We start from the raw sequence: 10,844 nt of genomic DNA on the forward strand, positions 1-10,844 counted from the left end.
AAGGACTACAAATTATAACATGAAAGCAAAAATGTTTTGACTAAATAGCTTAAATCTCATAACATTATATATTTATTATTTTTATTATATTGACCTTTTAGGCGTGCCTGGCTAACAATACAGAAGTTACAATGATGTGGCACTCACGCACTCGTGTTACCGTAACCAGTAATATGAAACTGACCTTTAGTATTCACAAAGTGACCTGGCTTGGCTGTGTTTTAGTGGACTAGTATTTTGTAAAATACAGTCACATTTCAATTATTAAACATAATATGTGTATGTACATTATTACTATATACAAATATGTTCTTAAACTTATTTTCCAATATGGTACTTCCTTCTTCTCACAAGATCAGGAATTCTCATTTCTTGCTGCCATCTATATACAAACTTTTTTTTTACGCATGCCACCCTATTGGAAACAAACGATTCCAATGTGTTCCTTATGCAAATCATCATGCATCACCAATCCACCAATAGGATCATTGTACATTCACGTGACACATGTGACTCCCTCTATGTGCCTCTTCTGAACTACCACTTTTCGTTTGACAAAGCTTGCATTTGGATATCTTTCTCTTTTTGTCTGGTTTCTTGTTTGAGATCATATTTTCTCGAAGTGGTTTAATTTTAGTTAAAATACTGTTTTTTGTTGTTGTTTTTACTTACCCTTATTATAGTCACATTTCTTATTTACTTCAAACGATTTCGTCAACTATGTCACCATGAATTCCAAAGTTAATGTCATCACTTTGGGTGTCACTCAATCGACTACATTGTAGTGATGGCTTAATGTTTCGGTTTTACGTTAAATTTTTAATATCAACCTTTATCTTCTTTTTAAATACTTTATATTTTTGAATATTAAATACCTATTTTACTCTTTGTTATAATAAAAAATAAATCAACTTGCATTACAAACAATGTAGAATTTTTCTCTGTGCAGCCAGGATGATTACAGCCAGACACCAGTAATAGAGTGTTTACAAGCTACATTGTTGTATGCCCTAACAGCTTATCCAAACCATCATTATTGGCTGAAGACCCAGGGAGATGTTTTGTTTGGTAAGATTATGGTTCTCATTGTAGTCCATGGTTTTGCTGTATTTTCTACACTGTTGTTAGTAGTTTCTGCATTATTCCTTACCACCTGACATGTGACATTAAAGGTTAGCATTATTATCTACACTGGTATTGATCTTTTACATTGTTCCATACCCCTAACATTCAACTATTACATTATTCTGTACCCTGACATTTAATTTTTTACATTATTATTTACTTATGGTATTAAAGGTTTGCATTTTTCTTTACACTGGCATGGAACGTTTACTTTTCTATGCAAGCATTTTTACCCAAATGTTAACTTGCATTATTTATTTATTGATTTCAAAGTTGTTTTTCATATGTTTACAGTTTATCTTTAGAGTTAAATGAATCATGGTAGGAGGTTTTGTTGAAGTTATCATGCATCTAAGTGAATAGATAAGTTCGCTGTAATATAACAGTGAAAGATAAATTTTTGTATCTTTGAACATTATGAAGTGTTGGTAACCAAATGTATCTTCTTCCTGTAGCTCAAGGTCATTACTCTGGTGCTTTGAAAAATTACCTTTCAGCAGCGGTTGTTACCACAGATTATTTCAGCCAACTGTTACCACGAGGGATCTTTGATGACCAGCTAATCGGAAAAATGATCCTTTGTTGCACCAAACTACACTGTCACACCCAGGTAATGATATGTATATCACTACTGCTTTAAAATAAATTGTACTAAACTACACAGACCCATACACGGGTAATGATACGTGTATCAGTGCTGCTTTAAAACAAACTGTACTAAATTACACAGACCCATACGCAGGTAATGATATGTATATCAGTACTGTTTTAAAATAGATTGTACTAAACTACACAGACCCATACACAGATAATGATACGTATATCAGTACCGCTTTAAAACAAATTGTACTAAACTACACAGACCCATATGCAGGTAATGATATGTATATCAGTATGCTTTAAAACAAATTGTACTAAACTACACATACCCATACGCAGGTAGTGATATGTATATTAGTACTGCTTTAAAGCAAATTGTACTAAACTAAACTTACTCATACCCTAGTAATGATAGCTGTACAAGTACTGCTTTGAAAAATGTATCGAATACTATAAAACACTTTGTGTATCTGTCTCTCAGTCATGCAATGATGTCTCAGCAACTTATTACATAATTTAAGTAGTTTAGCTTTCTATCAATTAGAAGCGAGTTGTCTATGATTGATTAACAGTTAAAGATATATTTAGACTAAAATGTACAAAATATTGCACCTTTTTCGTAATTTGAAAATGTATCTTTGTTAAATCGTCAAGTTACCCCAGAAAGGATGTAAATATACTTTAGTAAACATTTTATACAATATATTAGAAGATTATTTATTGATAGTATTAAGTGCGTTAAGGTTTAGCCCTAACTGAACTAAAGCAAAAAATTTGCACAAGTTACAGTGTTAATTTATCTCTTTATTGAATACAGGCCGTACTTAATAAAGGCTTAACTAATGTTAGGACTAAGACAAATGGACTTATAGATTTCAGTGTCTGTGATTAGAAATCTTTTGTATTTCCCTAGAAATCTTGTACTTAAAAAAGTACTGTTGCAAATGTTTTGCGGGTCTTTGCTAGTTATAAACTAAACCACAATTTGATACTGAAGTAAAATGATATTGTTATCAGTATTTAGTAAATTCGATACTGTTATTGTTTATCATTAGAGTATGTTTACGTTTATAGCATTATTCCAAGTAAGTAGATAAACACTGAAGAGAGTATGCTGGGTTAAGGTTGAAACCAGTGTCTAAAATATTTTGACATCTGTGTTCAGACATGACCGTATCTATCTTCCCTCATACAAACACGTATACATTTGTGTACATGTATATATATATATATATTGAGATGGCCGAACATAGTGTAGTAGTAATCACAGATGGATAGGTCCAAGGTTGGAGCTATGATGCCAAGGAACATACTTCACACTTTCAGCCTACAACTGACAGATAATCCAGTTATTAGGTTCAAAGGGCCAAAGAAAGCCCTTGTGGTGACTTTTGCTACTGGCTTGCTGCCCTTCCTCTGATCAGTACTTCAGAATTAGGGATAGTTATACATGAATCCTAGAGGTCTCTCAACTGGCTCTTTATCTTTTTTTTTAAGGTGCCATTCAGCTTAAAATTCTAAATATGTTGAATGCTGTGTGGTTAACTGTAAACTGTACATGTTATTTATAACATCATAGTAATATTGATCACACACTATGAAATTTGAAAGTACCATAACCTTAAGCCAGCCAAAATCTGCTAAATTAGAAAAAAAAAATGCAATCTCTTAGCTACAATAGAGAAACCAGATTGTAACATTTTGTAAATGATCTTGAGCTGTTTATTAGAACAACATTATTGTGCTACTGCAGCTATCTTTAGCTTAATAATGAGTTTTTGATTTGTTGACAATGGGTGTCTAACTTGACTGTGGAACAAAAAGATTATAACACTGTGTATATAACTTGAGTAATAACATGAAGTGATTCTTTTCAGGCTGCTGTACTGTGCCAATATCAGGAAGAAATCAACTATACGACTGCATTCCGGGCACTCAGTGAACGTTATTGTAATGACAGTTGTGATACTTTTTACCAACACATATGGGACGTTAGTTTGTTAGAATACTTGGTGAATCAACACGTTCGTCGAGGAGATGTGGAACGTAGACGAACGCTGCTTCGTCTGATGGGAAACCTTGAATTAAATATCAATAACAATGAAGAAATTCAGCATGAAGCTGCTAATATCAGAAAAGGCAGATTTCTGAGAGCACTTGCTCATCAATATCTGTAATACATTCATATTCGACTTTAGGTGTTGTATTTGTAAATAAACTACAAAATAAATCTAGTGAATGGTGGCCGTCAAAATAAGTGTAAAATTGTAACTTTTTTTTAATGAAAAATGCAAATAAATAAACTTTGAATGAATGGTGGTGATTTCCACAGCTGTCATAAGGCAGGTGAAATGGCCTCACCTTATTCAAAAACTAACATTTACAGATATATATCGTAAGAAGTTATGATCACAGTATGTCTGTAAATATATTCAATTACATAGATGTCACCAGAGTGAGTCCCAAAGCTAAAGTTGTTTTATTGAGTCCCCACTTTGTTTAAAAACAAGATATAAAGTTTTACTTTTTTTTAATATAAAGTTTTCTTAATATTAGAACCAAATAATATTGATTACAATGTATATAATATGCATCTATTCTTCATGTAGTTGGGCCAGTAACTCAAAATCAAACAATGTAGGACTTGTGTTTTCCAAACACTCGACACACAATACATGAAAAGTATGCAAGCAAGACATAACTAAAAGAGCATCAATTTTTCTTTCAGCTCGTGGTCATGTACCCTCATCTGTAGTTGTGCCTATGGCAGCAGTGGCAGTGTCTACTTACGTTTTTATTACTTAAATCTACTTCACTACTTATAGTACTTAAACTGACTTACTTACTTCTACTTTTTTTCTATACTCTAACCAGCCTGTCATTAGTTACTCCAAAAACCCTGGAAGACTGCACCAATTGTAACATAGATGCCATGTAACTCACCATTTAACCTCTCTGTATCTACTTTCCTCATTATATCTGAATATTCTTACGTTGACTATGCTATATCCTAACCTTAAACATGACTGGTAATGATTTTCACAATTATTTATTTTCTTTTACCAGTATCTAGTTTACACTGTTATAGATTCTTAAGATCATCGCTCAGGGTGTTTACATTTACTTATTAAGCAATACCAAATCAAGTTAACATTGTTTATTTATACTACCAAATCCCATTTTACAAAACTGTTATATATTAATAAACTCTTGAACATCATGTCTTAAGATATAATTCATATCATTGAATTCAAATACAATAAAAGAATTCATGAAACATAATTCATACCATTAAATTCAACCACAATATAAGGAATTAAGTGTAGAAATATTTCATCATTGAAGTTACATATCCTTTTACTTGTGCAATACAATTAATATATCATGGTAATATAATAACAGACCCATTGAAATCAATCATATCCAACAATAATGCAAAGTTAATCAACTTTCTTTTAAGTTTAAGCTACCAATTATATTAAAAGTAAACCTAATATTAAGAAAAATACAAGGAAACACAAAGTAAATTGAAGATACATTACAATCAACCATCAATTCTTCATCTGTTATTGTTTTCTCATCTTCTCTTCAGAATTCATACTGAAAGTTATGGAAAACAGAAAACCTTGTATAGTTGGTGTTGTGTTCGTTTGAATGCACATGATAGTCACACCACACTCGCTTGGTATAGAACCTAATTAGTTGTTGATATGCAGGACACCCAGATTCTTCAATATTAACACGGGAGATGTATCACTCACGTGATTAACCTCGCTTTTTCTAGCCATTTTAGAATAGATTTTAGTATAATTGTACTTTATTTCTCAGCAGACATCGATCAAGTCTCTAAAGCTATATTGTCCTTTTTCCCACCTAATGTCGTGCAAATACCTGGTACAGTAGTGTAAAAAGCCAGCAGGGCCCGGGGGCAAAAATTATCACCAGGCCCCCTTTCTCTCTCTTTTTTTATCATTTTTAAGAACTTGTTTAAAAGAAGATACTAAATTAGGACAGCAACAAGCTCATAAACAAGGCAAAATCATAGCAGCAGCCATTTTTAGCTCACAGCGTAAGCGTAAAAACATTAATAAAGTAACAACAAATATCTATAAAGTAAAAATATTTCAATCACTCCTAATGTATCAAGCATCTATATGCAAAGAAAAGCCAAAAAATATGCTTTTTATGAATAAATGAAGATATAACTGGAGGGTATGATTATTCCCTGACCATGTGCAGAAAATTTCTAGCCAGTTTCAGGTACCCACTATTTCATAGCTTAATTACTCTAGTCTGATAATCAAATTGATGCACAAAATTAACTCATTCCTTACATTAAACAACCATGTTCTTGGAGTTTTTGTCTTACAAAAATAGAAGAGTTTCGAGACAATTACTCTCTTTTCACATAGTTCTGCTATCCTGTGTCTAATCCCTGAAAATATATCATAGTTAAAAATTACAAAGAGTACTGAATAAATTCCTAAATTAGGGTCACATACTCAAATGGGTCCCTCTATACATCTTAACATTTCTTCCATCATTTCTAGATAGGTATGCTGATCACTTGAAACAGTGATATATGGGTTTTCACTCTCTGTAGTTAAAGCTAAAGAGTTGTTCAGTGCTATGGTAAATGTACAGTTTTATACAACTTAAACATTTTATCTATTGCTTTTAAGGATATCTCTATAAACATTCTTTCTGCAGCTGTTTTTACAGCAGCTCCTGTATCTATATAAATATAATAGTACTGTCTGTTGTATGGCCAAGTAACTACTTTGCAGGGTGTGGATAGATCTTCACCAAAATTGGTATGGAGGTTCACTAGGTCCATGCGAGGGTGCAGACAAATTTTTGAGTTTTGCAGTTTTTATGGGCATTTTCACGTTTTTTACCACTACTTCGCCTTCTATTCATGGATCTTCACCAAATTGGAGATACATGCGAATTTGCGGTTTCACATTCTCTCTTTTCTACATTTCCTAAGATAGAATCCTAATCTATCCTGCTTTGTTTTGCCTGTTTCTTAGTAATTTCTACATTATGCTGTCCTATGGCAGCTAATTTTTCCATACCACTAGCCTTGCTTACTATTATATACTTTAACAGTATTACTTTTTCTCATTTATAGTCAACACTTTTATAGGCACTGTGTCTCTCTTGAACAATTTACTAAAACAAGCAGTTATAAAAATTCCTGCTTCTTCTATTTCAATAGGTTCAGTTAAAACTTCTTCATTTATCTTAAAATCATCTACTTCAGCTTCAACAATGAACTGACTTTTCACAGGCACGTCAGTTACTTTAACTAATTTTATAAATACTCTTCCTATCAAACACTCCTGTGGAGATGCTCTGTTGCTTATGTTAGGCATAATTGTAGAGTCTTCTGAAGGGTTTGATATATTATTTCCCTGGTTTAAAGTTTTCTTTTCTATCTTATCTTGTCTTGCTCTATTTCCACTTACTTATAGCTTCCTATATACCATTGCTACTACTTTTAACATTTTTGCTAAACTTAGGGCTTTTCTTTTTATCTCTAACTGGATTTCTCTTTCCACACTTTGTATTCCTATCATGCCCTTAAGAAATTCTGCCCTATAATACCATCTGTTTCTAAGTCCATCTACTTGCAGATGTGAAACGAGTGTTCTATCTCTAAGTCTACTATTTTCATCTGAACACTATACTTGCCTAGTGTTTTAACAGAATGTCCTGTTATGGAAGTTAGAGTACTTCTAGAAACTTCCTTCCAAGCATTCTTTAACAATGTTGGATTTTTATTCACTAATTCTGCACTTAGCAGAGAAGATCAAGCACCTGCATCAACCAATAACTGACATGCTATACCTTCTATTTCTACTAATACTACTGGTGACACTTCATTAACACTGTGGAAGTCATTATCTTATTTCAAACTGCTGGAACCACTTCTAATTCTGTTTCATAATCTTGGCTGGAATTAAATTTTTTGGCTCTCCATACACTGGGTTCCTGTCATTTTTCAGGAACTTTCTATTAAAAGTTCCAGCCATTGGGGCTCTTCTGTTTTCTGCCTTTGGTGGGAATCTGCAATTCCTGGCTATGTGGCCTTTAATACTACAATTAAAACATGCTATCTGTATTTTTTTTTCTGATAGCAATTTGTTGCCATGTGACCTAATTTGCCACAATTAAAGCATTTTAAGCCATCGGGCTTATTCTCTTTCTTTTGTCAGCTTACTTTATCATTTCTCCTATTGGTCACTATATTTATAGTAGAGTACTGAGACTCATAGATCTGCTTTTCATGTAGCTCCTCTCGTTTAGCTACTTCAATCAGATGCAGTAAAGTTGCATCAGGCATGTTGGCTTCATTTACATTTTTTGCAAGTTACATTACTGATTAACCCTTGCTCATAATCTGACATCAAGGTATCTTGTATTATCAGTTCATTTAGGAGTCTGTAAGCTTTCACATCAAAAGAATCAAATGTTTTGTTCTGAGGGATAAAGTTTCATTAATTAATCCCTCTACAATATTTATTAGGTTACTTACTATAATCAACAAATTATCAATTAAAACATTATTAGGAATATGCTCAGACATACTTTATAAGTTCTCCTTAACACGTTACATTTTACATCAATTTCATAACTATGCTATAATCAACTGAGAGAAATAGCAATTATCATTTATATTGAGGTTGAACAGTGGGTATTTTGTTGGAGGATAGACATCTTCAAGGATGTTTTTGGCTTAGGAGCAGTTGAATCAGGAACAGGCAGTGAACTCTCTGGCAGCAGGACCAATGGCCTCTTCTTCAGCATCGTAGAATTGAACTTTAACCTAAAGCATGGGTTCATATACTGATTTCTTTAGTATTAATCTTATGATTATCCAAATTGTGTACACATCCAACTCGCAAGTAGATCTGCAACTTTATTGGATGAATTTTGTTGACTCATAGCTTTCTTTCTGCTACAGGTGCATCTGTTTATCTAGATCACATAAACACTTGGTTCTTCATACTGCCTGGAATGCTTGACATATACATTTCCTTTCTTGGTCAAGTGTTGTTATGTAACTCCTTATACATTCATTAAGTGTGTACAACTGTTAATCATATTGTATATATATATGTGTGCTACACAGAATCTTATGAAATATATATTCCTCACTTCTTGAAGCATTTGAAAATATCGTAAAATGCCGCGAATGCTTCACTTGCTGATCTAAGATAAAGTCAGGCTTGCATGTCCTTGTAAGTCCTTACCTTCTGCTATGATGAAGGCTGGAGCAAGCGCCAAATGCTGTTGAATCCAAAATAAAAAGTTGACTTCCTTTGGATATTTTAACTGAATATGCAAAAGAACATGTATAAATACCAAAAAGTAAATACATAAACATCAGTGGTAAAGGTAAAGCTGTATCCTGGTTGAATTTTCTTTGTAAAGTCACAAGTAAAGAGAAGTCAGCATTAAGGCAGATTTTTAATGTATAGCATTTGATGGTGAAAATAGAAAATAAACACAGTTGAATTTAATTTAAATGTCACTAGTTAAGGTAAAGCAGTATCATTGTCTGAATGTTTCCTCCTACCTGTCCATGAGGTTAGGAATGTTGTTTAATTGTAAGAGAAAATATTTGGATGTCAGAATATTTATTTCTATTATATCCATCTGTGAAGCCAAGAATCTTGTTTTATTGTGAGAGAAAATATTTTTATACCTGAATGTTTCCTGCTATTACACCCATCCATGAAACCAGGAATATGGCTTAAATGTGAGAGAAAATATTTGGGTAGCTGAATGTTTCCTGCTATTATATCCAGCCATGAGGCCAGAAACCTAGTTTCATTGTGAAAGAAAATACTTGGATGTCTGAACGTTTTCTTCTATTATATCCATCCATGAAGCCAGAAACCTAGTTTCATTGTGAAAGAAAATACTTGGATGTCTGAATGTTTCTTCTATTATATCCATCCATGAAGCCAGAAACCTAGTTTCATTGTGAAAGAAAATACTTGGATGTCTGAATGTTTTCTTCTATTATATCCATCCGTGAAGCCAGAAACCTAGTTTCATTGTGAAAGAAAATATTTGGATATCTGAATGTTTCCTTCTATTATACCTATCCATGAGGCAAGGAATCTGGCTTAACTTAAATGTGTTAAGTATTAGAATTTCGAATAGTCCGAAGCCGAATTAACTAATTTAAATTTAGTAGTTAAATTGTACTTTGGATTTAGTATTTAAATATATCCCGATATTTTAGTAAATTTACGATATTTGCCAACAAGATTGATACACACGCCTTCATTTTTAACACAAATACGTTTTAATATACACACAACAGTACAATTTACAATAACAATTATTACAAATAGTTATTACAAACAATGATTTATAAACAGAAGTTTCACAAACTTACAAACAATATAAAGTTTTCTTTCTATTCTGGAACCTCCTTGATATCTTATCATGATGAGCGAGTTAATTACGAGTTGATGTAGATACGATCCGCTGGGAAGCTAGCTAGCTTTGTCCTTGGCCACACACACTAGGTTTTCCATGATGAATTTATATGTCTTCGTAAAATTATTAATGCCCGATGAGAATCTACTGAAGTTAAATGATTTGTAATGTTCGAAATTCCTGGTCAGATATCTTAAGTTTTCCGTTTGATAAGCGTTATAACAATCACAGTTACATCTTTCGAAGTTTTATAGCGAACTAATAATAGACACTCTCCTCTTGGCGCGTCGCATTGGTTATATTTATAGGGGTGGAAAGGTTTTCTAGAAAATTCAGTCTTACGTAACAATACTGGTTAAAGCATTTATGTATATAGATATATTGTTGATTCTTACTCTCGAGAATATTCTACAACTTTGGAGAATAGGCGGGAGTTTCGCAATACCTATATAACAGTAGAAGCTATGTATTGTTGCGTATCTGCTTGTTTGATAATTTCCGGTTTTCTTGATTAAAACTAGTTTATTCTTTCTCGATACAACTTCCCCTCGAAGGGAAGGTTCTGTATTTTCAGTTACTTTCTCTGGGATCTAAACATCCACCCACGTGTTTGCCGTGCGTGGCGACCCGTGAAGGGGAGAAGAGGATCCTGGTGGTTG

General features: G+C 32.9%; 1 protein-coding gene across 1 annotated transcript in view; it reads left to right on the plus strand.

Annotated features, from left to right (window-relative positions):
• Nucleotides 1-3,979, plus strand: part of LOC106471230 (integrator complex subunit 8-like) — a 47,705-nt gene extending 43,726 nt beyond the window's left edge. Inside the window, exons 15-17 of the mRNA XM_022399855.1 lie at nucleotides 950-1,068; nucleotides 1,581-1,735; nucleotides 3,603-3,979. Coding sequence (XP_022255563.1) covers nucleotides 950-1,068; nucleotides 1,581-1,735; nucleotides 3,603-3,902 — 574 coding nt within the window. The 3' untranslated portion in view covers nucleotides 3,903-3,979. The remainder of the gene's footprint in view (nucleotides 1-949; nucleotides 1,069-1,580; nucleotides 1,736-3,602) is intronic.
• Nucleotides 3,980-10,844: the final 6,865 nt, after the last annotated feature.

The sequence above is a fragment of the Limulus polyphemus genome, unplaced genomic scaffold, assembly GCF_000517525.1.
Source record: "Limulus polyphemus unplaced genomic scaffold, Limulus_polyphemus-2.1.2 Scaffold4483, whole genome shotgun sequence".
Classification (NCBI taxonomy): Eukaryota; Metazoa; Arthropoda; class Merostomata; order Xiphosura; family Limulidae; genus Limulus; species Limulus polyphemus.